General features: G+C 47.6%; 1 protein-coding gene across 1 annotated transcript in view; it reads left to right on the forward strand.

The window, feature by feature from the left end:
- The window catches only part of CRISPLD2 (cysteine rich secretory protein LCCL domain containing 2), a 62,982-nt gene that overhangs the window by 28,554 nt on the left and 10,546 nt on the right, over positions 1-23,882 (forward strand). Inside the window, exons 6-13 of the mRNA XM_090259846.1 lie at positions 1,982-2,082; positions 7,729-7,863; positions 9,526-9,586; positions 12,323-12,389; positions 12,867-12,997; positions 14,718-14,761; positions 15,981-16,053; positions 18,391-18,466. Of these exons, the coding sequence (XP_090115972.1) occupies positions 1,982-2,082; positions 7,729-7,863; positions 9,526-9,586; positions 12,323-12,389; positions 12,867-12,997; positions 14,718-14,761; positions 15,981-16,053; positions 18,391-18,466 (688 nt within the window). The remainder of the gene's footprint in view (positions 1-1,981; positions 2,083-7,728; positions 7,864-9,525; positions 9,587-12,322; positions 12,390-12,866; positions 12,998-14,717; positions 14,762-15,980; positions 16,054-18,390; positions 18,467-23,882) is intronic.

Raw genomic sequence — 23,882 nt, forward strand, 5'->3', positions numbered from 1 at the left:
CCATTACAGAGCAGGGGGCTCAGGGCTGGGGAAGTTGGGGTTACCCAGCTGGCAGGGCTGGGATCCAGCCCGGGGTGTCTGCTCTTCACCACTCAGCTGGAGGAGGTGGCCAAGCAGTGGGCGACCAAGAAGGAAGTTTCTTCTCTTTCCTTCCTTCCTTTCTCTCTCTCTCTCTCTCTCTCTTTCTTTCTTTCTTTCCTTCCTTCCTTCCTTCCTTCCTTCTTTCTTTCTTTCTTTCTTTCTTTCTTTCTTTCTTTCTTTCTTTCTTTCTTTCTTTCTTTCTTTCTTTCTTTCTTTCTTTCTTTCTTTCTTTCCTTCTTTTAGAGGGACTGGTTCTTTATTTTAAAAACACATTTGTCAATTTTCAGTATCAAAGCACTGGTGGTTTCTCTTTCTCCCAGTCGGCCCCCGAAGCGGCCGCACCAGAGGAGAGTCCATGTTAGGCCACTAAGCTGCAGGATGCGCACCTAGCAGACCTCACAGAAACCTCACCAGGAAGGGGGCTCTGCGTAAGGAAAGAAACTTACCCATCAGCCTACTCCAGCTCAGACCGTAGAGGGTTCTCACAGCCAGGTGGGGTGGCCAGGGTGCCCCAACCCCAAAGAAGCCAAGTTTCAAATAATGTAAAATTTAAGAACGGTTTTGTACATAAACTGTTGAAGATTTCTCCAGCACTGATTCAAGGCTCATTGAGATGGGACTTTTAGAGACAGCAGCTTCAGACCCAGAAGAGGGTGATGAGATGCGTTTCATATGCTAAGTCAGTGGCAAAACATATTTTTCTTTCTTTCAAGGAGGCATGAGAGCAAATAACTGGTCACTTCAACAGCAGGGGCACATGATTCGTTTTCTGTACCACTGAGAAGGGGGTAGAGGTGGGACAAGGGTTTGGCCTCAGACAGAGGTATCACCATTTTAATTTGTTTTGTCATTTCTGATTTTTAAAAAGATTACCCAAGTATACCTTAAAGCTGAAACCTGAATGTCAATTTTTTTTTGGCTAACTGCTCCTGGACTCCCCTTTCTGGTTTGGCTGGGACTCAGCACAAAGCAGTGATTCCCATGGTGGAGTCTCTCTCTGGGCTCGGTTTGGCTCTCAGTAAGGCAGGCCCATTCCTCTTTCCCTCCTCTATGGAGACGGCAACATGGATTAAGCTGAAAAATTACCTCAGGAAGGAAGTTTCTAGAACAAATGACGGAGACTGGTCCTTGGTCACCAACAGCTCCAGTTTGTGTTGTCAAAGACCCAGGTGCAATGAGGACTTGGGAACTCCACTCATCACCTGCTACCTGGCCCCTGGAGAAATCTCACTGAGTAGCCTCCAGTTTTCCTGCCCTGGGAACTTCAGAGAGAGGTGGACGGTGCCCGGGATGCTCAGAGGGGCCTTAGTCCCAGCCCCAAGAGCAGAGTGTGGTCAGAGGCACTGAGTCCCGCAGCCTGGGTTCAAATCTTGTGGTGTGACCTCAGGCCAGTTGCTGAGCCTCTCTGAGCCTCAGTTTCTTCCTGTGCAAAAGGATTGAATTCCAGCATGTCCTTCCTGGGGTGTTGGAAGGAGGGGGTGACCTGGGCTGGGGATGTGGTCCAAACTTGGTAAACACGAGGTACTTCATGAACCCACTGACTTTTACTCACTTGGAAAAGCTTCCAAGGGGGATCATGGAAGCCTGCCAGTCCAAAGGCATGGGGGCCAGGTAGGGGGTGGACAGTATTCAGAGTTGTGTGAGGGGAGCTATGTGGGGCCAGTGGGGTGTTGGCACACACGTTGAAGTGATGGGGGGACATGTAGCCCTCAGTGGGGTTCTCCTAGAATTCTTTAGACTCTGTGCTAGGGAGGGGCCCAGGGCGGCTCCTCTTTCCTTTACAGGACACACCAAACTTCCACCCTCCGTGGCCATGTGCAGCCCTGATGGGGCCAGAGAAGGCACGACTGGGGCCCTTGTGTGGTGGCCCCTCCTGACAGTGTTTCTGCTCTGTCTTCAGGGGGAACTGGATTGGAGAGGCCCCGTACAAAACCGGCCGGCCCTGCTCTGAGTGCCCGCCCAGCTACGGAGGTGGCTGCAGGAACAACCTGTGTTACCGAGGTAGGAAATGGCTTCACGGAACAGCTTACGCAAACCACCAACTGGGAGAAGTGAACTGTGAAGTCCAAGGGGCAGCCCTCCCCACCCCGCCCTGCTGCAGTTGCCCTCACACCCCCTCCTCTCTCCCTCCCTCCCTCCGCATGTGCATGAGAAGGCTTGGGGGTCAACCCCCAGTTCCCTGGGGACCCACGGCCTCCCTGGGATGTCCCCCCAGTGAGCACCTCCCATGGCCAGACTCAGCCAGACTTTGACAGCAGCATCCATGCAGACATGGCCCTGCCTTGTTGGTTGGCGCTCACAGTTTGATATAAAACAGCCAACAAACAAGGAATTAAAGACAAATAACTAGACTGTGACGTTCCAGGTGAGCTCCAGGCTAGGCAGGGTTGCCACTCAAGGCTATTCTTCCCGTCCTTGGCCCCCCACTGACCACCCACCCACATTCCCATCTTGTTCATCCTTCCCCTGGCTTGTCATAAACATTTACGTTTCTCTTCCTCTGGCAAACCTGGAGATTTCAAAGATGGTGCAGCTTCCAGCTCCTACACCATTTGTTTATTGTGGCCACTCAGAATGTTCCCACTCGCCCACTACTCCAAACAATGCACGTTTTTCACGCCTGAAGCGTTTCTCGCATTCTAATATTTCCTTGGGCTGCATCCCAGAAGAGGCATAGCTGGGCCAAAGGGGCTATCTGTGATTTTGCAGTTAGGATGAGTTTTTTCATGTGGCTCCATCCACAGGCCTTGTGATGGCTCAAAGGGGCCTTTCGGCTGGGGGGCGGGGGAGGGGAGGCGCTGGGCACACAGGAGAGAGCTAGCCTCTGTGCTGGGCTCTCCCTGAAGGAGGGGATGCAGAGGTTGTCCCATGGGCTCTGGGGTGAAGAAACAGGTGGGCTAGGGTGGGCTTCCCAGGCCCTCTCAGGGGCCCAGGTGCTCTGTTGTTCTGGCCAGTGGTTCACTGCTGATTCTGCCCATTGGGGAAGTGGGGGAGGGACAGGAAAAGTAGCAAACCAGGTTTCAGGGCTGGTGCTCAAACCACACAATCACTCTACCCATCAGCAAAATAAATGTGGTAACACCATTCTTTCATAACACATTTCAGGCTCAAATGAAAGTCCATGCATTTGGTGTTAATGTAATGAGCACCTGCTGTGTGCTGGGATGTTGCTGGGTGATACCAGTGGGGTAACTATGGGGACCAGACAGTTACGGACCTGCCCTCATGAAACTGAGGTCCGGCGGGGTCATGGCCACAAGCAGTGATAGGCATCTTCCGAGGGAAGTAACTGGATGCCACGGGGTTTGTAACAGGTACATCAGCTGTTGCCTAATGGGGTCAGGGAGGGGTTCCCCAAGCAGGTGCCCTTAAGGAAGAAGATATAGCCAAGTAATGAGAGAAGGGAAAGGTGTTTCTGGAAGGGGGAACAGCATGTGCAAAGGCCTGGAGGCACGAGGCAGCATGGTCACGAAAGGAAGACAGAAAACCCCCTACAGATGTGGGGACCCTGGCGGTGCCTGCCATGAGGGAGGGCCTCTGTGTTTGTTAAATGAATTTCTCCTGCTTCCCCATCTCCTCTCAGCCACACTCCTTCCCTGTCTCCACATGCCTGTCTTGTGTGAACTGTTCACTGATGCACCCCTCTGATCCCTGGATTTGTGAGACAAGCATGGTTTTAGAGGCTGGCACATCTGCTTGGAGACTATCAACCCTACCACATTCCAGCAGTGGGAGCCTGGGCAGGTCCCTTCATCTTGCTGAGCCTCAGTCTTCCTGTCTGAGAAGAAGAGTGACCATGTCAACCCCTGGAGGCATGGAGGGACTAAGAGAGCGCCCCGGCCAGTGTGGCTCAGTTGGAGCATCGTCCCATAAACTGAAAGGTTGCAGGTTGATTCCCAGTCAGGGCACACACCTGGGTTGCTAGGGGTTTGACCCCCGGTTGGGGCGCATATGGGAGGCAACCAACCAATGTTTCTCTCTCACATCGATGTTTCTCTCCCTCTCTCTCTCCCTCCCTTCCTTTCTCCCTAAAATTTATAAGCATGTCCTTGGGTGAGGATTAAAAACATAAAAAATATAAAAGAGATGAATGCAGGTTGAGGTCAATACTCAGGCATGTCAGATCCCATCTGCGTAGTCCCATTCAGACAGGTCCTGTGGGTGCTTTCGGTCACCCAGAGGAGTCACGTCTCTGTCAGATTTGGGGACCAAGAGGGAGGGACTCCTATGAGAATTCCTCTGGAGTCTCCCATCGTGAGGGGTCTCTGTGCGCACAGCCCAGAGCTGTCTGATTGAAATGGCAGAGCAGGGGTGTCTTTCCTGTCACAGGCTGTGTGCTGAGGTGTAGCACTTGCCTTCTCTGAGCTTCAGTTTTCCCACCTGTAACAGCAGTAATACAGGCCTGTAAATTTTAGCCACAGCACAGCAGAGAGCTGCTATTTACATTTACTTGAGTGGTTTTCTCAAAGATGAATTGATACACATCTCTGCCAGGGGATGTCTTTGTACCTCTACAACATGCACCCCTGTCCCCTCCAATGTCTGTGGACTAGAGTTGGAAACCCCTGCCTCCTGCTCTCCCACAATGAAAGCAATGAGAAGGATGTGACTTGCTAGCACAGTAACCCGTACATAGTCAGTGCTTTATAAACACAGCTGGTTAGTTCCTTGAAGAAATGGGAAGTATGACTGGATTTATACCTGTGTGGGGTCATTCATCACCTATGGGGAATATTGGCCTTCTCCCAGCGTGGGGGTCTCATACATTCCTGGAACCTCTCAGATGCCTTCTCCTCCTTGGACACACAGCTCTTGTCTCACACCTCCTCCAGGGAGCCTTCCCTGACTACATAGGCAGGCAGTGCACCTGCCTTTCTCCTCTTAATGCAGCCAGACTCTCCTTAAACATTGGCCACCTGTAGTTACATCTGCTGGTTCACTCCAGGGGCATGGATCAGGTATGCTCTGTTTGTCACCTCAATACACATACCCCCCAAACCCACAGAGTCATTTTCCAAGAACAAATACAGGCAAAGATACCTTAGATGCTGGTTTTCCCACCCAGTGAAGCCTCTGTACTTGTTTCTTTATTTTTGGTGGAAAATATCCAATTTCACTTGGCAGGCATGTCAATTTTTTTAGCTAACTATGAAGAAAGTCTCCTGCAAAGTGACTGATTAAGGGCATGCATGGTAGGGTCTAGGACTTATAATGGTGATGGAGCAGAGATGAGGATAGACCATAAGAGAGGTTTGCATCCCTCCAGCCTGGCCAGGTGTGGTAATAAAGGGTGTGGGCTTTGGGGAAAGACAGTTTGACTCAGCTGTGTGAGCTTGGACAAGTCACTTAGCCTCTCTGAGTCTCAGTTTCTCTGTCTGAAATGAGGCTTATCGTGTCTTAAGAGACCTTAGGGCAATGAGAGGATGTTGTGGGAGCCGGCTGGGGAAGGTCCGTGTTCAGTATTCATTAGCTGTGAGCTTTGCTGTCACTTATAGACCCAGGTGGGAATCTGCTGAACGATGTAAGCAATGCTCTGTGCTCCAAGACCCCTGGTTCGAAGCTGGATGGTACACGCTGTAACCTTGCCGTGAACTCAGGCATGGAATTTCCCCAGGCCTGTGCTAGTCCACACAGGGGATCTTAATTAGGATGTGCTCAAATAGAGCTGGTCCTCTGGGCAAGCATTCCACTTTTCATGTGTGTGTCTGAGGGCAAGGACTGTCTGCCCATTTTCTTAAATAGTGAACCCTCAAATGCTTTAGACTGCTTTACCAAACTATATTCGGCTAAATAAAGCCACGATTATGAGGTATAAAAATCCTAAAGGCCAGTGGAAGAAAACCTGGCTTATTCCAGAGACAACTCTGGCTTTCAGTGAAGGGCAAACCTGAGTAGCCACACTGACGGGAAGGCAGACCAGAGGCAGTTGCTTGTGCCAAATGGCGTTGCAAACCTGGTGTCTTCATAAAGATTTCACCTAATGGTTTTTGGCTACAAATGATGCTTTCAGAATTCCCTTCCTAAAGGTCTTTAAACTTCACTAGGAATATATATATATATTTTTAAGAAATCCAAATATGGAATTCTGTGGGGATTTTGGTTATCTTCCACCCAGCAAATTTTGTTGAGCAACTACTATGTGCTGGAAACCAATTATTCATTGAGCTGTGAAACAGGCTGACTTTGGGCCTCAGGGAACAGATGGTGGGTGGGAGAGGCAGGTGGTAGTGAAATCACAGCTGTGAGCGAGCTGCCCAGAAGCAGCGCTGGAGGTCCATGAGCTCTGATAGAAGGGATGTGGGACTCAAGATTACAGTTCACCTCCCAGCTCAAATCCTGTCCATTCTCTTGGGACTAGATTCACCTGGGGTGGTGGTTGTGCAGAAGGGAATTGGCGCATGAAAAAGAAACAGAGTTCCAGCCTGATGTTTGTCTTGTATAGACATGAAAAACTTGGTCTGCCCTTTGGAGAAAAGAAATCATTGTTCTTAAGGAGAAGTCAAAAAAAGGCTGGGAGATTGATAAACCCCTGATGGGACTTAAATTTTAATCCAATAACACAAAGAGGCCTAGAGGGCGCTTCATTTTTCCTCCTTGAAATCATTCTTACCCAAACATATCTGCCGTTTCTTTCATTGAGGGAGAGCAAGAGGCAGGGGTTTATAACGGTGGTCCACAGACATCTGAGGGGGGTGGGGTGCATGCTGTAAAGGTGCAAAGGGGCCTCCAGCAGAGATGTGCATCAGGTCATCTTTGAGAAGGCCACTGAAGCAAATGCAAATAGCAATTCTCTGCTTTGCTGTGGCTAAAACTTATAGTTTGGTATTCTGGTGGCCTGATTACAGATTCCAGTCAGCAGTTAATAGTTGTCTTTTGTGATGAAAACTGGGCGATAAATAAACTGATGTTTATAAGAAATGCCATTTGTTATGTTAATTAAAATATCTTAAACTATGATCATTGTTGGAGAAATAATAATGTTTGGGTGGGGAAAAGATTGAACTAACTTTTTTTTTAAACCAGGAGTTGGGTCTCTCTGGCTCATTCTACATGAAGGGTCCAACGTTACTGGGTAGCAAAACTTCAGTGCAGAGAAAGGAGTTGACTTTGACTAAGTGATCTTGACTCACAAAGGTAGAGAAGGTAGCAGGCTGTGCTGGTGATGCGGGGCAGTGGGACCCAAGGCCATTGACATGTCTTCAAGCGTCCTAAAGGGCATGTAAGTGAGGACGACCCTTCTCCCAGTGAAAGCTTAAGGCCAGAGGGACCTCAGTGAGACAGCAGTGGTTGGGGTCAGAGGATAGGCTTCCTTGGGCCACTGATGGTGCAGGAGGAGGTAGGACGAGAAACCAGTACGATAACCCAGGTGTGGGTGCTGGGGCCTTCTCGCCTCTGGTCAGCCCAGCTGCTCTTGGGTCAGAGCACACACAGCAGGCAGAGCCTGTCCGTCCATCTCATCTTGGCTGGTAGAATTCCCCCTGGCCAGGTTTGTTCTGAAATACCACTGAAATAATTCTTTGTCAAACTAAACCTCAAACAAGTTTTGTTTCCAAGATTTTCTTCTTCTTTTTTTTTTTTTTTGCACAGTGCATTTTTGTTGAATCTCAGCATTTATTTATTTATTTTTCCTCCACCTTCACTATGAAGAAGAGACTTACAACCAGAACCCTGAAACAGACGAGATGAATGAGGTGGAGACAGCTCCCGTTCTTGAAGAGAAACACGACTGGATCCAGCCGAGGGTCGTCAAACCCAAGAAGACGTCTGCCGTGAACTACATGAGTGAGTTGGGCCCCATCTCTGCCCTGGGCTGCCCAACGAGTCACCCCTGAAAGGGGGCAGTTTTCTCTGGGGTGGATGGAGGAGGTGAGCCAGTGGGCCGAGAGGTCTCCAAGCGCACACACAGCAGGAGCAGGGTGCTGTGCAGCTTGCAGAAGCGCAACCCTAAGACATTTCTTTGGGAAAAAAAAAAGATATTTGTAAGTCATTTCAAAAGTGAGATTTATAGGAGCTGTGCTTGAGTGACACTTTCCCCTAACGCAGGTATTCCCCTAAGGTTAGACCTTGTCCTTTCAAAGAAGACCTGGGCTGAAATTGGGTTCCTTTTGGAAGCGCCGGGCCCCCTAAGGGAGCGAGTAGGGTGGAGGCTAACTCCTGCAAGCTCCAGCCCTTCTTCCCCACATCACTTGACTCTCTGAGGCTTGATTTGCTCATCCATAGGATGGGACAGTCATACGAGGTTGCTATGAGGATTATTTGAAGTACTGTAGGTGACCGAGGTCAGCGGAGAGCTCCCAGTGCTTTGAGATCATCAAGTTTCCTCAAACAGCCCCCTTGGGCGGGAGCTGAACGTTTTCCGTCAGACACCTGGACGTCCCCACACCGCCCACCTGCTCACCTCTGTGGTACTTTCACCTCCCCTGGCTCCCAGGGCACCTCGCCTTCCAAGGCTTTTCTTCTCTCTCCTCCCTGCCCTGGCTAGAGCTCAGCGTTCTGATTTCCCCAGCGCTGCGGTTGGCACCCGCGTAGGCGGCACCTTCACGGCAGGTTGGGGCTCTGGAGGGGCGCTCTCTTACAGACCTGGCAACAGGTGCGGGCTGACCTCCTGCGGTTCTGGTTCTCTATGATTCCCCGCTAAGCCTTAAACAGCGTGAAACTGGGCTCACCCCTGAGTAGGGCCCTCCTCGTGCCTATTTTGCTCAGAAACCATTCCCTAGTTTTTCAGCTACTCTCTCCCTCGCCCCCACCAGTCACTGTATCTTCTTGGGCTTGAAGTGCCTTTTCCCTGGAATTTATGCCTGTTTGACCATCCGGTGGCCTCTTTGACCAGGAAATATGTTGGTGCTCTTTTCTGTCCAAAGTCTGAAACAGTTCCACTGTGTTTTTAAATAACGTAATATTATAATATATGTCTTTTTGTCAAACTATAACTCTACTCCAAGTTTTCGATATGTCCCTATAAAATAAACAAAAAATACAAAAGCTCGACAAAGTCATCTTGGCTCTGGGGTAGACAGCACCGGTGGGAATGCCTAGGTCCTCACTTCCCAGGCTGGATAAGGCTTGTGGGGCCTGTTCTCCAGGCCCCTGAGGGTCTAGAGGACACTCAGTGTGTGCCAGGCTCCCTTCCAAGGTTCCATGTACTGTTTCCTTTCATGCTCACAGGAACTGTACCCACTATACTTAGGCCCCTTATTCACACGCAGAAATGGAACCTCAGAGAGAAAGGAACATGCCCGAGGTCACATGACTACTATAAAGTGGCAGACCTGGGGTTCGAACCTCACCACCAGAGCCTACAGCCATTGGGCAATGCTTCTGCTCTCCTATGGCATGGATTCCAGAATGTCCCAGAAAGCTCCTCAGAGTGAGGGATGGTGTTTTCTAACTCAGACTCATCCTCTGGACTCTTACAGTGATGTATATTTCTGCATTTCTCTCTAGCCCAAGTGGTCAGGTGTGACACCAAGATGAAGGACAAGTGCAAAGGGTCCACGTGCAACAGGTACGGTCTGGGCTGGATCCCTGTCTCACCGCTCCCTACCACCCTTTGAAGCACCTGCCCGGGTTTTGGGTCACGTCATGATCAGTTAGTTCATGGCCACCTAGACCAAGCTAGGTAGAAACTCACAAAAAAATGGTATTCTCTACTTTTAGCAACAACGGTGTTTACCAAAGTTTGAATGGCAAGGTAACTCAGCCTGCTTTGTGCCATAAATTAGACTGATCAGAGTTCCCTCTGAATGCCACCCTTTATTAAGGGCTTGGCACACAAAGATGATCCATTTCTGTCAACCTAGACCAGAGTTTCTCAACTTAGGCACTACCGGCTTTTAGGGCCAGTAGCCCTTCGTGGTAGGGGCTGTTCTGTGGGTGTAGGAGGTTGAACAGCACCCCTGGCCTCCACCCATTAGATGCCAGTGAACACCAAAAATGTGCAGAAATTGCAATGTCCCCCAAGGGGTAAGATCACCCCTAATTGATAACCTTTGGCCTAGAGAGTGGACCCGAGCTGTGGGTCTTCTCCTGCCTGGATGTATATTCCGGTTAAGTGTCTCATTCCTAGTCAGGAGGAGGTGTTCAGATTATAGATGCTCGGCGTTATTGTTTCAAAAGGACTTCCCGAGTGGGAGAAATGCCAGATTGACACATAGCAGAAGTGCTACAGACATGACGTTTTTGCGCCATTGGGGGCTCCATTACAGCTCTCTGTGCGAGGGCATCCCAGGGTGACCCGGAGTTCTGTGCAGGGAGGATACGGGCTGGGGTGCTGTGAGGACATGTGTGGGCTGGCAGCGCCCCGGCTGTGGAGGGATGCGGCAAGCCTTCTGCAGAACCTGAGCAGACCTGCTTCCTGATGGGCCCCACTGGAGGGAGAGCTGCTGCTAGCGCAGCCCGAGTAGTTGAATGAATTCATGTAGCAGACAGAGTCATTGAGTATTGTCCATTCGGATGTTGAGGAACGTCTGCCAGGAAGGAGTTTGGTTTTGGCAGTGCAGCTGCAGGGCTGCACTTTCTGGCAGTGAACAGCCAACAGGTGCAGCAGCCTCGTGCGGAACCCTGGGTTCACGGTAGGAAAACCACGTCATTGGTAGAGGGGTCCTTTCTTGTCTTCCTGTGGACTCTGGCACTCATTCATCTAAAGCACATGCTAAAAAGAGAAGGGAGCGGGGATTTGGAATTTGGTTTGCTAGAATGTTTGGCTCAGCCTTTGGCAGGAGTGTTAGGAAATAGACTTTGAGCAACCCAGGATGAGGTCGTTCAAGAGGCTCAGACATCACCCCATGAGCAGCTGGAAACAGGCCAGCAAGTGCTGCAAAAGGAAACAGTTTGTTGGTGAGATGAGCAAGATGTGGTAATGAGAAGTGGAGCAATAACTGTCCCCTGTCCAGTGCTGGGAACGTTTGCGCCTCTCTCTTGTTCCTGGACAAGTGGGGCAGAAAACACTCAGGGTCTGGAAGGGCATCTACTCCGCAGGCTCAGGGTTCTAGGATTTTTGGAACGCTCCTGAGTTGTCTCTTTGTGGTGATGTGACTTTGTGTCCCACAAGCTCATTGTGACAGCATCACACCTGAGTACTCAATGGAAAAAAAATGACAAGGTTTAAAGACTACCCCTTGTGAGATAGCTTCAAAAGAGTTCCAGAGTCAGGAGCAAATGCCACCTTTCCCAGGCAGGGAGAAGGCAAGGGTTCACCCACACCAAGACTCTTAGAAACCTCCGGTCAAGAAGCGTAACTCACCCCACCTGCAAATGCCAGACTGTGCACAGCGACTCACCTAGAAGCTGTCCCACTATGTGGCACATCCCTTCTCTGTACCTGGTGTTTTACAGAAATAATATTTACTGGGCTTATTTTCTGACTTTAAAAAGTATTCTTGTTCGTCGTGATTTAGGAAAACAACCACAACAACAAAAGTATAAAGAAAAAAAAATGTGTCCAGGAACTCCTCAATATCAGCAGCAATTTAACGGAGTTCCAATCTTTTTTTTATGCACTGAGTAGGCTAATATTGCTTACGTGATCTTATGTGTCATTGTTTTCACTTACGATTTTCCGAAGTCCGAAAATATTCCTGAAAAAACTTCACCTCTGGTGGGTGCACAACAGGCTGACATACAGCCACGCACACACGCTTGGCGTTCCTTTGACACCTGTTGGCTTCCTTCCCGTTTCCCACAATTACAAACAATTGGAACAACATATCGGTCTGACTTCCTGACTTTTTTCTTGGGATATACACTGAAAGGGAAATTTGAGAATCAACAGATTTAAGGCTTTCTGGAAAGATTAATTTACACTTTTTCATGAACATGAACACCATCATTGAGTTTTATTCTATTTTTTAAAAACCCTTGCAATTTGACACCTGAAAACGGCACTTTCTTTCAGTTTGCACTTCTTCAATGACTGATGTGGGAGGATTTTCGAGGGGCATGGGAGATTTAGGTGCCACTTGTCTGTCCTCTGTGAATTGTCCATCTATTCACATCTCTGCCTTACACCCAAATCTTAAGCACATGAAAATAGTCCTTAAGGTAAATTGAGTCTGTAATTGTGTTCACATGACTATAAACTTCAGCCTGGGTGAATTGTGACTTGTCAGAAAACAATGGGTACTACATCACTGAAGCTTTCCTGTGTGTTCTAATAGAGCTGCTGTAGAAAAGGAAGTGATAATCTCACGGTGCCATTGAATCGTGCTGACCTGTGAAGGCCCTTTTCTTTCTTTTCCATCAGGTACCAGTGCCCAGCAGGCTGTCTGAACAACAAAGCAAAGGTTTTTGGAACTCTCTTTTATGAAAGTGTAAGTGTGGCCAGTGTTTCTTTAAAAGGCCTGTGTGGAATGCTGTTGTGTGTTTTTAAGGAAGGTTGGTGGTTTTCAGGCGAACAGATTGACTTTCGCCTCAGCTGCCCAGCCTTAACGTGTGTAGAGATGCTCTGTGAGCATTTGTGGGCTCACAAGCCTGGGAAGCCCCTTCTGGGCCCTGGGGCCAACCCTCACGAAACTCAGTCTCTGTTTAGACAGAGCTTTAATATGCTCCATTGCATGGGGAGAAGGGGCTGCTTGCCACTGTGCTTGGTTTGTAAAGTACCAGGGGTGGGTTTTTCTAAAGATAAGCAAGCCCAGGAACACAGATGTGTTCTAAAGAGAGTCAGAGTCAGAGGTGGGGTGAACTCTGGCCTGACTTTTTAGCTCTTTGTGGGTTGAAGACAAACATCGTGGATATTGCTTCACAAAGATTACTTCAGATCTGCTTATTGTACCCCCACCCTACCCCAGTCATCCAGCATATGCCGGGCTGCCATTCACTATGGGATCCTGGACAACAGAGGAGGCCTGGTGGACATCACCAGGAACGGAAGGGTCCCCTTTTTTGTCAAGTCTGAGAGAAACGGCATGGAGTCTTTGAGGTAACTATTCTGTAACCAGGATTCCTTAAGTTTTTTTCTAGTTAAAAAAGCATTGTTGAAACTTTGAAAAGTACTGAACAGTAGAAAGAACTAGGAAAAAAAAAGAGAGATGACCTTTATCCTGTAACTCAGAAATTGCCCCATAGGCAAGTGAGCATATTTCATTCTGGTGATTCTCTAACTCCCAACCCCCAATTTGATTGAGTTTTAACTTCTTTGTCTTCCTTCCTTGTGCCCAAGAACTCATCAGACACATTATTAGTAATAGTTGATGGTATCTTTGAGTTTATAGGCTAATTCTGGATTAGCACTTTTTCTTACTAAGAACGAAGCTTTTCATTTTTTAAACATACTTTTTTTTTGCAAGATCATGTCTTCCATGTAAGGTATGTGGCTGGTTGATGGGCCAGATAGTCCCTGCCATTCTGACTTTTTGGGGAGCAGTGAGTAGGCCCTGTCTTGACCTGTCTGTGGAATCAGAGGCTAAAGTGACCTGGAATAATACAGCCCAGTGGGGGTCATGGGGTCAAACAGACCTGGCTCTGCTTCTTCCTTGTGCATGACCCTGGGCAGGTTTCTTTATCCCTTCTGGGTGGCAGCACCCTCATCTGCAAATGAGGGCCATCATAGGACATGGCACAGCCACCCATGATGGCACAGCGTGGCAGGATCCCCTTGTCAGTGTCTGCCCCAGGGCCTGGGACAAGGAAGGCACTGAGCAAATGCTCCTGCGATTGTTACAAGACAGTGTGTCCCGTCTGAGTTGTGAGGCCACTCTGAACGTTTCAAAAACAACATGAGTCATTCCCCTCCAAAAGGTCTGACTTTCAAGGAGTGTTGGAGTATTCCCTCTCTGTCTTAGCTAAGGACCTAGGGGTTATGTAAACAAACAAACAAACAAACAAACAAAAAGAGCAAGGACTTGTAAACCAAAGCGAAGAAGGTACAGAGATATGGCAGTTGGGTGACCTCGGTACCGGCCATGACAAAGCTCAGCACAGAGCTATGGGCTTGGCCAGGCTCAGATCCTGCGTTGCCTGGGACACTTGTCCTAGAGCCACTTCTAGTCCCTTTCAATGTCCGGCGTCACACCTAGAGTGGGTTCTTCGTGTTTTAGAATTCAGAGAATCTGCGAACATCAAATAAGCAAATTAGAACTTTATTTTCACGAACCTCTAATGGGAATGTACCATTTCCTTCCATTGTGAATGTTGGCCCAAAGCAGTGGAACGTAAGCGGGGCTGGGGACTCTGTCAGTGGTGGACATCAACTTGTTGCAGACATCTCCAAGCGCTGTCCCTGCCGTCCTCACCCTGAAACGACAGTAGCTAGAAGACTCACCTCCAGTTTTCAATGCATTAGTAAAGGAGCGTGGCTATTACTTGAACACTTTTGTGTTAATACTTTGATAGTGATATTAATAATAACTGATTTTCTCTTAATCTTTCAATCTGTCATATGCATTTTAAAATTGTCGTTCTGAGAAGGGGTCCTGTAGGCTTCCTCAGGCTGCCAGAGGTCCTTGGCACAAAGAAGTTAATGAGCTGGGCCCTAGGAAGTCCTCATTCTAGATCCTGCGCTAAATGTTCTGAGGGCTCTCAGGCTGGTGGGAGCCAATAGGAAAACGTTAAACTGAGGCTGTAAATAAAATAAATGCAGGAGCAAGTGTGCACTTGTAGAAGCGGTTCTGTTTACATTTATCTAATGTTTCCTTTTATAGCAAATACAAGGCGTCCAGCTCATTCACGGTATCAAAAGTAAAAGGTAAGCTAGCAGTCTTTTTTTTTTTTTTTTTAACATGACTATAATACATGGGCTATGTTGGGTTTCCCTGGAAATTTCATTTCCCTTAGTTGCTGATTTAATGTTTATCTTGCCCTCTAACATTGCTGTTCTGAGCACTATAAAGGCTTTTTAAAGAGGTTCCTGAGAAGGCCAATTCTCTAACTAGTTCCTAAACATATCTGAACTTGGCATTGGCCCTAGAGTGCTAAATCAGAAACACAGGCCTGGCATGCCAGCTGAATGTCACAGAGATACCAACACCTGGGCCTTCAGTAGCCAGTAGTTGCATAGGGAGTGTCGATTTCTATTGATCGATAGTGGCCTCTGTGTTGAGATGGATGCCGAGGCCTCATTCTGGGCTCAGCAGAAAACAGAGCTTGATAGATTACTAATGTCTGCCTTGGACAGGAGGGAAATGCGTATGGTCATTTGGTAGGGTGGGAGGCATCCATGGGGGAGCGTGCTGTAATCACTAACCCCTTCAGAGCAAATCCTTCCTTCCTGTGGCTGTTTATGTGAATAAAGTTTTATTGGCACACAGCCATGCCCATTCATTTATACATTGTCTATGGCTGGTTCCTTTGCAGCATAGGCTAGAGGGCCCACCAAACTGGAAATATTTGCTCTCTGTTCTTTTAAGAAAGAGTTTGCCCAGCTCCAGACTAGATGAGGACATGCTGTCAGAGACGATGGGTGGTCAGCATTAGCACTGCTTTCTCACATCTGTTGTTTAAACAGAACATATGACTTTTAAGGAAAGAGCCACAGGCCTCCTTTGCAGCAGCTCTAGGTCGGGCACTGGAAACCCGCGTTCTCACCCATGTCCTGTGAGCCCTCAACTTTTCTGAGCTCAGTTTTCTCATTTGAATAATTAGAATAATACCTGCCATGAGAATCTAACATAATGAAGTGGGAGAGAGTTTTCAAAATCAAAAAGCACCATGCAAATGAGAAGTATTTTCAATCCATAGAAAAGCTATTACAGCTGGTAGCATCCTTGACCAGTGAGCACATTCAGCTGTGGGTTTTGCCTCATCCCTTGAGTGGTCTTAGGTGGAGTGCCAGGAGCACTGGGACTTAACCCCTGCTGGGTCCTTACCCCAGGACCCAGCTGTCTAGCAGCCCATTATACAGACCAGTAGCCTGAGGCCCAGGCTGGCCTATCACCTGACCCTTTCCTGATGGCTCCTGTTCACAGTGCAAGACCTGGACTGCTACACCACCATCGCTCAGCTCTGTCCATTTGAGAAGCCAGGGACCCACTGCCCAAGGTAAGTCTCACTGGCACCTGGCTTTGTAAACATGGGGGCTGAGAGAAAAAGGTGCCGTGCTGGGTTGGGGTTCATCTGGCAGCAAAGTACCATGGAATTCAAGATATGGCCCTTGTATGTATACACTCAGGAAGTCAGACAATTCATGTTCAAAGTCAAGGGTCCACTAGACCTTCCCTGAGACCGCTGGTCCTCTACACCGGTTGCACATTGGAATAGCCTGAGGGATATTAAAAGCACAAATTCTTGGGGACCACTGAAAGCTGAATGTTTGGAAGTGGGCCGGAGGGGACCAGCCTGTTTAGATGCTACTGGGTGAGCCCAGTGGGCAGTTGGTCCCTAGAACCCTGAGAAATGACTCTGTCCACTTGATGTTGCCTCCACTCACCGGACAGGGTCCTTACACTGGTAGGAATGACTTCATTTGCCACACAGCTCCTCCCAAGCCCCTTCAGACAGACCTTGAGATACGTCATTTTTTTGGTCTCTTAGATCAGTCTAGAACCCTGACATTTTCTATGGCTCACTTTACAAATAGCTTATTAAAACCCAATTTGGGGGATGTAATTTGCACACAATAAAATTCACCCATTATACACGTCAGTTTGCAAACCAACGTGTTTTGACAAATGCTCACAGTTGTGCAACCATGGCCACAATCAAGATGGAGCGCATTCTCATCACCCCAGAACGTTCCCTGTGGTCAGCCCCTCCCCCTCCACCCCCCGCCCACATCCCTACCAACCACTGATCTACTTTCTGTGCCTCCAATTTTGCCTTTTCTAGAATTTTATATAAATGAAGCCATCACAGAATGTAGACTTTGGTGTTGGGCTCCTTTCTCTCCATATGCTTTGGAGATTCCTTCCTGTTGTAGAGCGTATCTGGTGTATTCTTTCCTGTCACTGTGTGGCGTTCTATTCTGTGGATGTTCCACAGTTTGTTTAAGGACTACGTTTTACATGCATCTTTCAAGTCTTACTTGGCTGATTTTAGAGGATGATACATCCTAACATAAAATAAAGAGTGTCCTCATAGCATTTGTCTCTGAAGTAGCCATCAGGTCCTCTCAGAAGCTGGGTGATGTAGCGCCCTGTGAACCCTTATCCTGGGCCTGGAAGCCTGTAGATTCTCCAAGGGAAAGACTGACCTTAAAACTAATAGGTGGAGAACCCTGAGGTGTGAGCAGATAACAGCCCTGGGAGGGAACCCACAGGGGGAGGAGGCTGGACAGGGTGGGTCCCTGACTCCTTTTGGCTACTTGCTTTTGCCTGGAGGCTCTCTCACTGGCCACCCCCATCCTCCTCTGTGACCATGACACCACCGCCTTGCGGGCCCCTCCCTGAATGTACAACTGAAGATAACAGCCTTTAAGTAGATTTCCCCAAATATTAAAGAGAAGCTGAAGGCAATGATTTCAAAAAAAAAAAACAAACAGAAAGTAAAACTTGACATAGTACAAGTATCCAAAATCTAGGTTTTTGACTTCCATTTTAGAAGTTCCAGGAAACAATGCTTGTTCTTACCTAAATTCTATTTTCTTTTTTAAAAACCTCTCACTCACACTTGCCCTCTGCCCACCCCTGCCCCCTCCCGGCACCATTTCCCTGTCTCAATCCTTTTGTCTGGCTTTCTTTTCTCCCCAAATCCTGCCTGTCTTGGGGCCAGATGGCTTCCGGGTGCCATTTTGGCTTCTTGATCCCTAGGCTCTGGCCCTTGGTGTACTGTTCCAGATAAAGACAAAAGACCTTTTCTTCAGTAAAGTTCCTGCCTTTTCCTGGGCCCCCGCACTTCCAGTCTGAGGCACTCTCCTCATCCCCAGTATGCCGATGGCGGGGATGTGGTAACTGGCCTAGTGGTGATCTAACCCCTTTCCGCCTCAGGTTATCAGCAGCCCCTTCCTGGAATATTCTGTGACTCATTGAGGTGAGGCCCCTCCACCCTTTCCAACCCCCCTATCCCCACAGGGAAGTGGCCTTTTGAAAAGTCTATTGATTATAATCTCCATAATGTATCTACTGTATGAACTGGCCAACACCCAAGAATGGGAGGTGCAGTGTTTTACAATCCAATACTCACCTCTCTCAGATACTTATTCCCTTTCACCTCGTTGTTTGCTTGTGTCTTTTTGTATGGAGTTGAAAAATTCTATTATGAACTATTTAAGAAGAAAAATTTCTTTACCACTGCTAGAATGGGGGAAGTATTCTTTTTTTTCTTAAAGAGTAAACAGTGTATGGTAGTTTCCTTTCATCTAAGAACTTAAGTATTGAAATTCAAATAAAAGAGGGCCAGCTGCTTCTCATAACCACCACACAAATGCTTCTTGTTTTTCAGAGTTCATTGTCCGGCGCACTGCAAAGACGAGCCATCCTACTGGGCTCCTGTGTTTGGAACCAACATCTACGCAGACGTGAGTATGCTGGCATTTTCAATGACCACCTCTCAAAGCCTGTTAAGACCTCAGAAACCACGTCCCAAGGTCTGGATACCAGAAACCCGGGATCTCATTCCTGTGCCTCCAGCTAAATTTAGTCCAGTTATTTCTGCAACCATTGCCCTAGACTCCCATTTATAGAGATATTTGTACTACTACCTGAGTATGCTTATGAATACATATGCAGGTGTGCCTCATATTGGGCAAACAGTTCCATAGTTTGGTAAATTGGATCCTCCTTCCCCACTGACACACATTTTTAATGTGAAAACTTTCATGCATCGCATACTTCATTTCCCCTGATATTTAATGACCTTCCAGTTCTCCTGATGCATTTAGAGATGCTGGTCCACTCTACTCACTGACTTTCTTTTAGGTTATGTATATACTTTGCCATAAGCACACAAAAGAAAATACAAATTACACTAATTTTCATCTTGTTAATAAGCATTCTTAATTAAGTAGGAGCCTGTTCTTCCATATTTCCCTCCTAACTTTAGCAAGGAAGCTTTAGCCTGATTCTTCTTAAGTAAATCCTCCAGAGCATAGTCTGTTCCCTTCAACCACCCAGGGTTTAGGGACATGGAGACCCAGAAACTGTGAATAAGGTCACTGCTCTGCCCAACAGTCTGTGTGATCTTTTGCCAAGTCATTTACTTCACTCTTAAAGGTGTCAGCAGGGATTTTCTAATTTTCTAGTCCAGGGACTCATAGATGTAAATTTCAATGGCTAGATTAGCATCACTCATCCCTAGCTGACATTTTTACTCCACCTTTTCTCATCTTCAGTTTTGTAGTCTATCTCACTTGCCATCACCACCTTTGCCTCCGTCTGCTCTCATTTGTTCCAGATTCCTGTAAATGTGAGGACATTGAGTTCTGTAAGGTCGGAGCGCCCTCTTGGCTAAACTTTTCACCATCTTTTTTTCCCTCTTCAATTGAGTCTTTTTTTCTTCCCTAAAAAGCTGTTTAGCCAAAATTGAGTTCTAAAAGTGTAATAAAAGTCTACTAAATGTTTGAACCAAAATATGCTATTAAAAGACAGAGACTTGGGTTTTTAAATGATTTAAAAATAAAGGGATGGGTCAAGTGATTCCAGCCAGATATAAAGAAGCAAACAAATAAAGTAGGAATGGCAATATTTCTATCTTATAAAGTGGAATTAAATGTTAAGCATACTTAATGGGACAACATAATTAATTGTGCAATGACACAAAAGTATCGTATCTATGAAGATATGAAAACTAAATCCATATGCACCAAACAACCTAGCAGCTAAACATGTAAAACAACTCCCCCCAAAAGTTAGAGATGCAAGAACTTGATGGAAATTTAGTAATCACATAAAGCTGCCTTTCACTATGTGTTAGGTTCTTTAAAAACACCATCTCTAGGTTTTGTTATCCCCGTCTTACAAAAAAGGAAAGTAAGGCTCAAAAGAACATGCCCCAAGCCACACAAGCTAGTACATGGCAAAGGTGAGATGCCAGAAGGGTGTATCTTGCCTTAGGCTTTGTTCATTCCATGCTGCGTTCTGCCTTGCTTCAATGTGCCTGCACTCATAATTACACTGATGTTAATAGGCATTTCGGTGAAAAGCTGTGGGAAGTCTTTAACTAACTCATTCTCTTGAGTTTTGAGATTTTGGAACCACAGTGCTCATGACAGGGCCTAGCACACAACAAGTGTTCAATTAACGTTTGTTGAAGGAATAAATAAATGAAGATACTACAGTAGTCAATGCTTAAACAGCTCTTCAGAAAGTGAAAGAAGGAAGGAGGAAAGGGAGAAAGAAAAAGAGGAGGAGACAGGGGGGGAAGAAGGAAGGAGGGAAAGAAGAAGGCTACCTACGTTTCAGAGGTTTTTTTCTGGCTCTGGTTTCTAGGTCACTCTGTATTCTGGGAAATGATGATGCCTTTTGGAAAATGTCTGTTTAGCTAAGAGATTTATTTTGGGAGAGTTGTCTCCAGATCTTCGAAGGGCCTAATAACGCTGCAGTCCTTGCCTGCTCACCCAGAGTGCATTACTTGGCAGACCCTTCACTTTGTGGTGAGCTGCAGGCAGGGGAAGCATCAGGGTGTAGCCCAAAGAGCAAAGTCTGGGTCAGAAGACATGAGTTCAAGCCCCACCTGTGACATTTACCAGTTGGAGGATGGTAGGCAAGTCCCGCTTCCCCCCAACTTCAGTTTTCTTATCTGTCCTTCCTGTCCTCCTTAGTGGTGGGATTAATTCTCATACTTGTACATGCATCAGAATCCCCCAGAGGGCTTGTTCAAACAGATTTCCAGGCCCCACCCCCAGCATTTCTGACTCAGTGGGTCTGGGGTAGAGCCAGAAAATCTGCATTTCCAATAAGGTTCCCAGGGATGCTCATGCTGCTGGTCTGTGACTATACTTAGAGGATCACTGGCTTAGAGATGGCAGTCCCTTGAGAATTTTCAATAATGGTGACAGTGACAGTGATGATTATGGTGCTGGTATTTGTTTTGTTAACGAACATCTATTGAGCACTTGCTGCGTGCAAGCCAGCATTCGGCTGGTGATCTTACTCTTCACGGCGGCCCTTTTATGTAGTGTACAGCTTGCTGGCTCTGGGCTCTGCTGTTTGCCAGCTGCGTGATTTTGGGCAGGCCACTTAACCTCCCTGAACCTGAGTCTGCCTGTTTGTTAAGAGGGAATAATACCTAACTAGCACGGTTACTGGGAGATTACTATACAAATGCATGTGAAACACTTAGAACAGGGCCTGCCTTGGTAATGCTCAAAAATGTTAGCTATGAAGATCTCCACTTTATATTAGAAAACAGATGCCCTGGCTGGTGTGGCTCAGTGGATTGAGTGCCAGTCTGCAAACCAAAGGTTGCTGGTTCAATTCCCAGTCAGGACACATGCCTGGGTTGCAGGCCAGGTCCCCAGTTGGGGGCGTGCGAGAGGCAACCAATCGATGTTTCTCTCTCTTTCTCCCTCTCTTCTCCTCTCTCTAAAAATAAATAAGTTTTAAAAACCTAAAAAAATAAAAAAAATAAAAAAGAAAGAGAGAAAGAAAGAAAGAAAGAAAGAAAGAAAATAGAGATCTTGGGGCTTAAAATAGTCATCCAAGGCCACACAGGCAACAAGTGGTGGACGCAGGGTTGGTTTCCAGCCTCACTGAGACCAGATCCCTGCTGATAACCATTGTTAATAAATATTCAGATATTCATGTTACATGAGGACCTGAGAAGAGAAAACGGGCAGCCTGTACCTTTATGGAGGCTCGGTGATATGAGAGATGTGGGAGAAAGGAGGGGATAAGAGAGAAGAAAAATGTTCACCCAATATTGGGGTTGAGGATGTATGTATTGATAATAGATGAACACTGGGCCCATCCCATGAGAAGGATCTGGCCGTGGGAGTGAGGTTTGCGCAGCTTGATGTTACCACGGAAAACAACTGTGCCACTGGTATTCAGAAATATTCTGGAAGCGGGAGGCAAAGGACTGTCACAGAGGGCTCAGCACCAAGGGACACCGCCTCTTGGCAACAGGAGCATGTGGCTCTCTGGGCAGGGCGTGGGACTGAGGGGCTTCCTGTGCTCAGCAGTAACCCCAGGAAAGTTCTTGCTGACCCTCCAGGCACCTAGAGTTCTGCCTGCAGCTTCAGGGCCTCACAGACCCCTTGGAGGCCACTTCAGGCTAAGGAACCCTGCCCTCATTTGTTTATTTATTGAAGAAGACAAGATGTGTTAATGCAGGCCAGTCAGTCACGGAGAGCAGGAAATCCAGTTCTCCAGCCGTTAGTATGCGTGGGCAAGCTGGCTCTGAGGCTCTCCACCTTTCAAAAATTTTTTAAAGATTGTATGTATTTATTTTTAGAGAGGGGGGAAAGGGAGGGAGAAAGAAAGGGAGAAAAACATCAATGTGAGAGAAACATCGATCAGTTGCCTCTTGTATGCACCCCAACCGGGACTGAACCCACATGTGCCCTGACCCAGAATCGAACTGGCGACCATTCTCTTTGGGGGACAATGCCCAACCCACTAGAGGCTCTCCACCTTTTTAACAGCAATGTTAACCTTCCAGGAAACAGGCAGGGAGGCCGGTCTTCTGCTATGAAGCATTTTTCTTCTTGTGTAAAATCAGCAACTTCTTGGAATGACCTGGTTTTTGAAGGACAAGGCCGTGGCCGAAGGGCATAGCTGAGGGACGTGTCCCTTGAGAGGGCTTGTTGCACTTTTTGAACGGGCTGCGGGTTCTGAGAGGTAACCAATTCGGTGGTATTTCAAGTTTTCAAAGAGCCCACTTTAATCCATTTTCTCACGTCTGGTGTTAGGAACCTGCTAGACGGGTTGCTTGTCCCATTCAAAGGGCAGTTTCAGGGTACATCTTCCAAACACAGACGGGCCAGGGACAGAGGTAAGGACAAAGGAACTTGGAGGGCTGTACCCGAAATGGAAGCCGGCTGACCACTTTGGGAGTGCACTGATTACTTCTAGAAAACATTCTTCTCTCGGCTTGTGTATAACATTCCCTGTCTCTGCCTCCCTCTCCCTTCCTCCCTCTCTCCCTCTCTCCCTCTCTCCCTTTCTCCTTATCTCTTCCTCTTATTGTGGTAAACTATACATAACACAAAGTTTCCCCCTTTCCCATATCCAAGTGTAGAGGTTGGGTAGTGTTGTGTATACTCACACTGTGGAGTAATAGAGCTCCAGTTTTTCATCTCACATTCTGAAACTGCACGCATGGAACGGCAACTCCCCCCCCCGCTCCCCCAGCCCCTGGTGATTTCCGTTCTACCTCCTGTTTCTGTGAGGTCAGCTCTGTTTGATACCTCCTGGAAGTGGAATCCTACAGGATTTGTCTTCCTCCCTCTCTTGCTCTCTTCATGAAGGAGGTGCTAGCCTTGGTTTACCAGCGGTTAGGACCCCAGTTGCCCCACGGGTGATTACTGGGTGATTATGGTACAGAGGGGTGACCTGAAGAGACAGCAGAGCCCAGAACCTGCCCTCCTGCTGAGTGACCCACACCTTGCAGTGTTGGAGCTTTCCCAGTCAGGGCGTGGTTGGCAGAGGCCCCTGTCCCCCACTCCATGCACCACACAGGATGACATAAAGCACAAATAACCTGGACCCGTCCATTCTGTGCATCCTCAACACACACAGAGTCCACAGGCCAAGCCGCCTGTGATGGTCGCAGGTCACTCCGTTGTGAGTGAAGGCAGGCCTGGAGTCCATCCTCCTGCCTTGTAGATATTGGGTCTGACTTTTTATCTTCAAGCCAGCAAATCGCTGAGCTGGACTGAGCAGCTGACTCAGTGAGCCTGGCTGAGCATATCATTAGATGTCACTGGGGCCATTCTACGGGTGACTCTATTTTCTGTAAACAGGTCTTCCCCCAACTTTCCAAAAGTTCACTCA

The sequence above is a fragment of the Furipterus horrens genome, unplaced genomic scaffold, assembly GCF_987537825.1.
Source record: "Furipterus horrens unplaced genomic scaffold, mFurHor1.1.pri manual_scaffold_13, whole genome shotgun sequence".
Lineage (NCBI taxonomy): Eukaryota > Metazoa > Chordata > Mammalia > Chiroptera > Furipteridae > Furipterus > Furipterus horrens.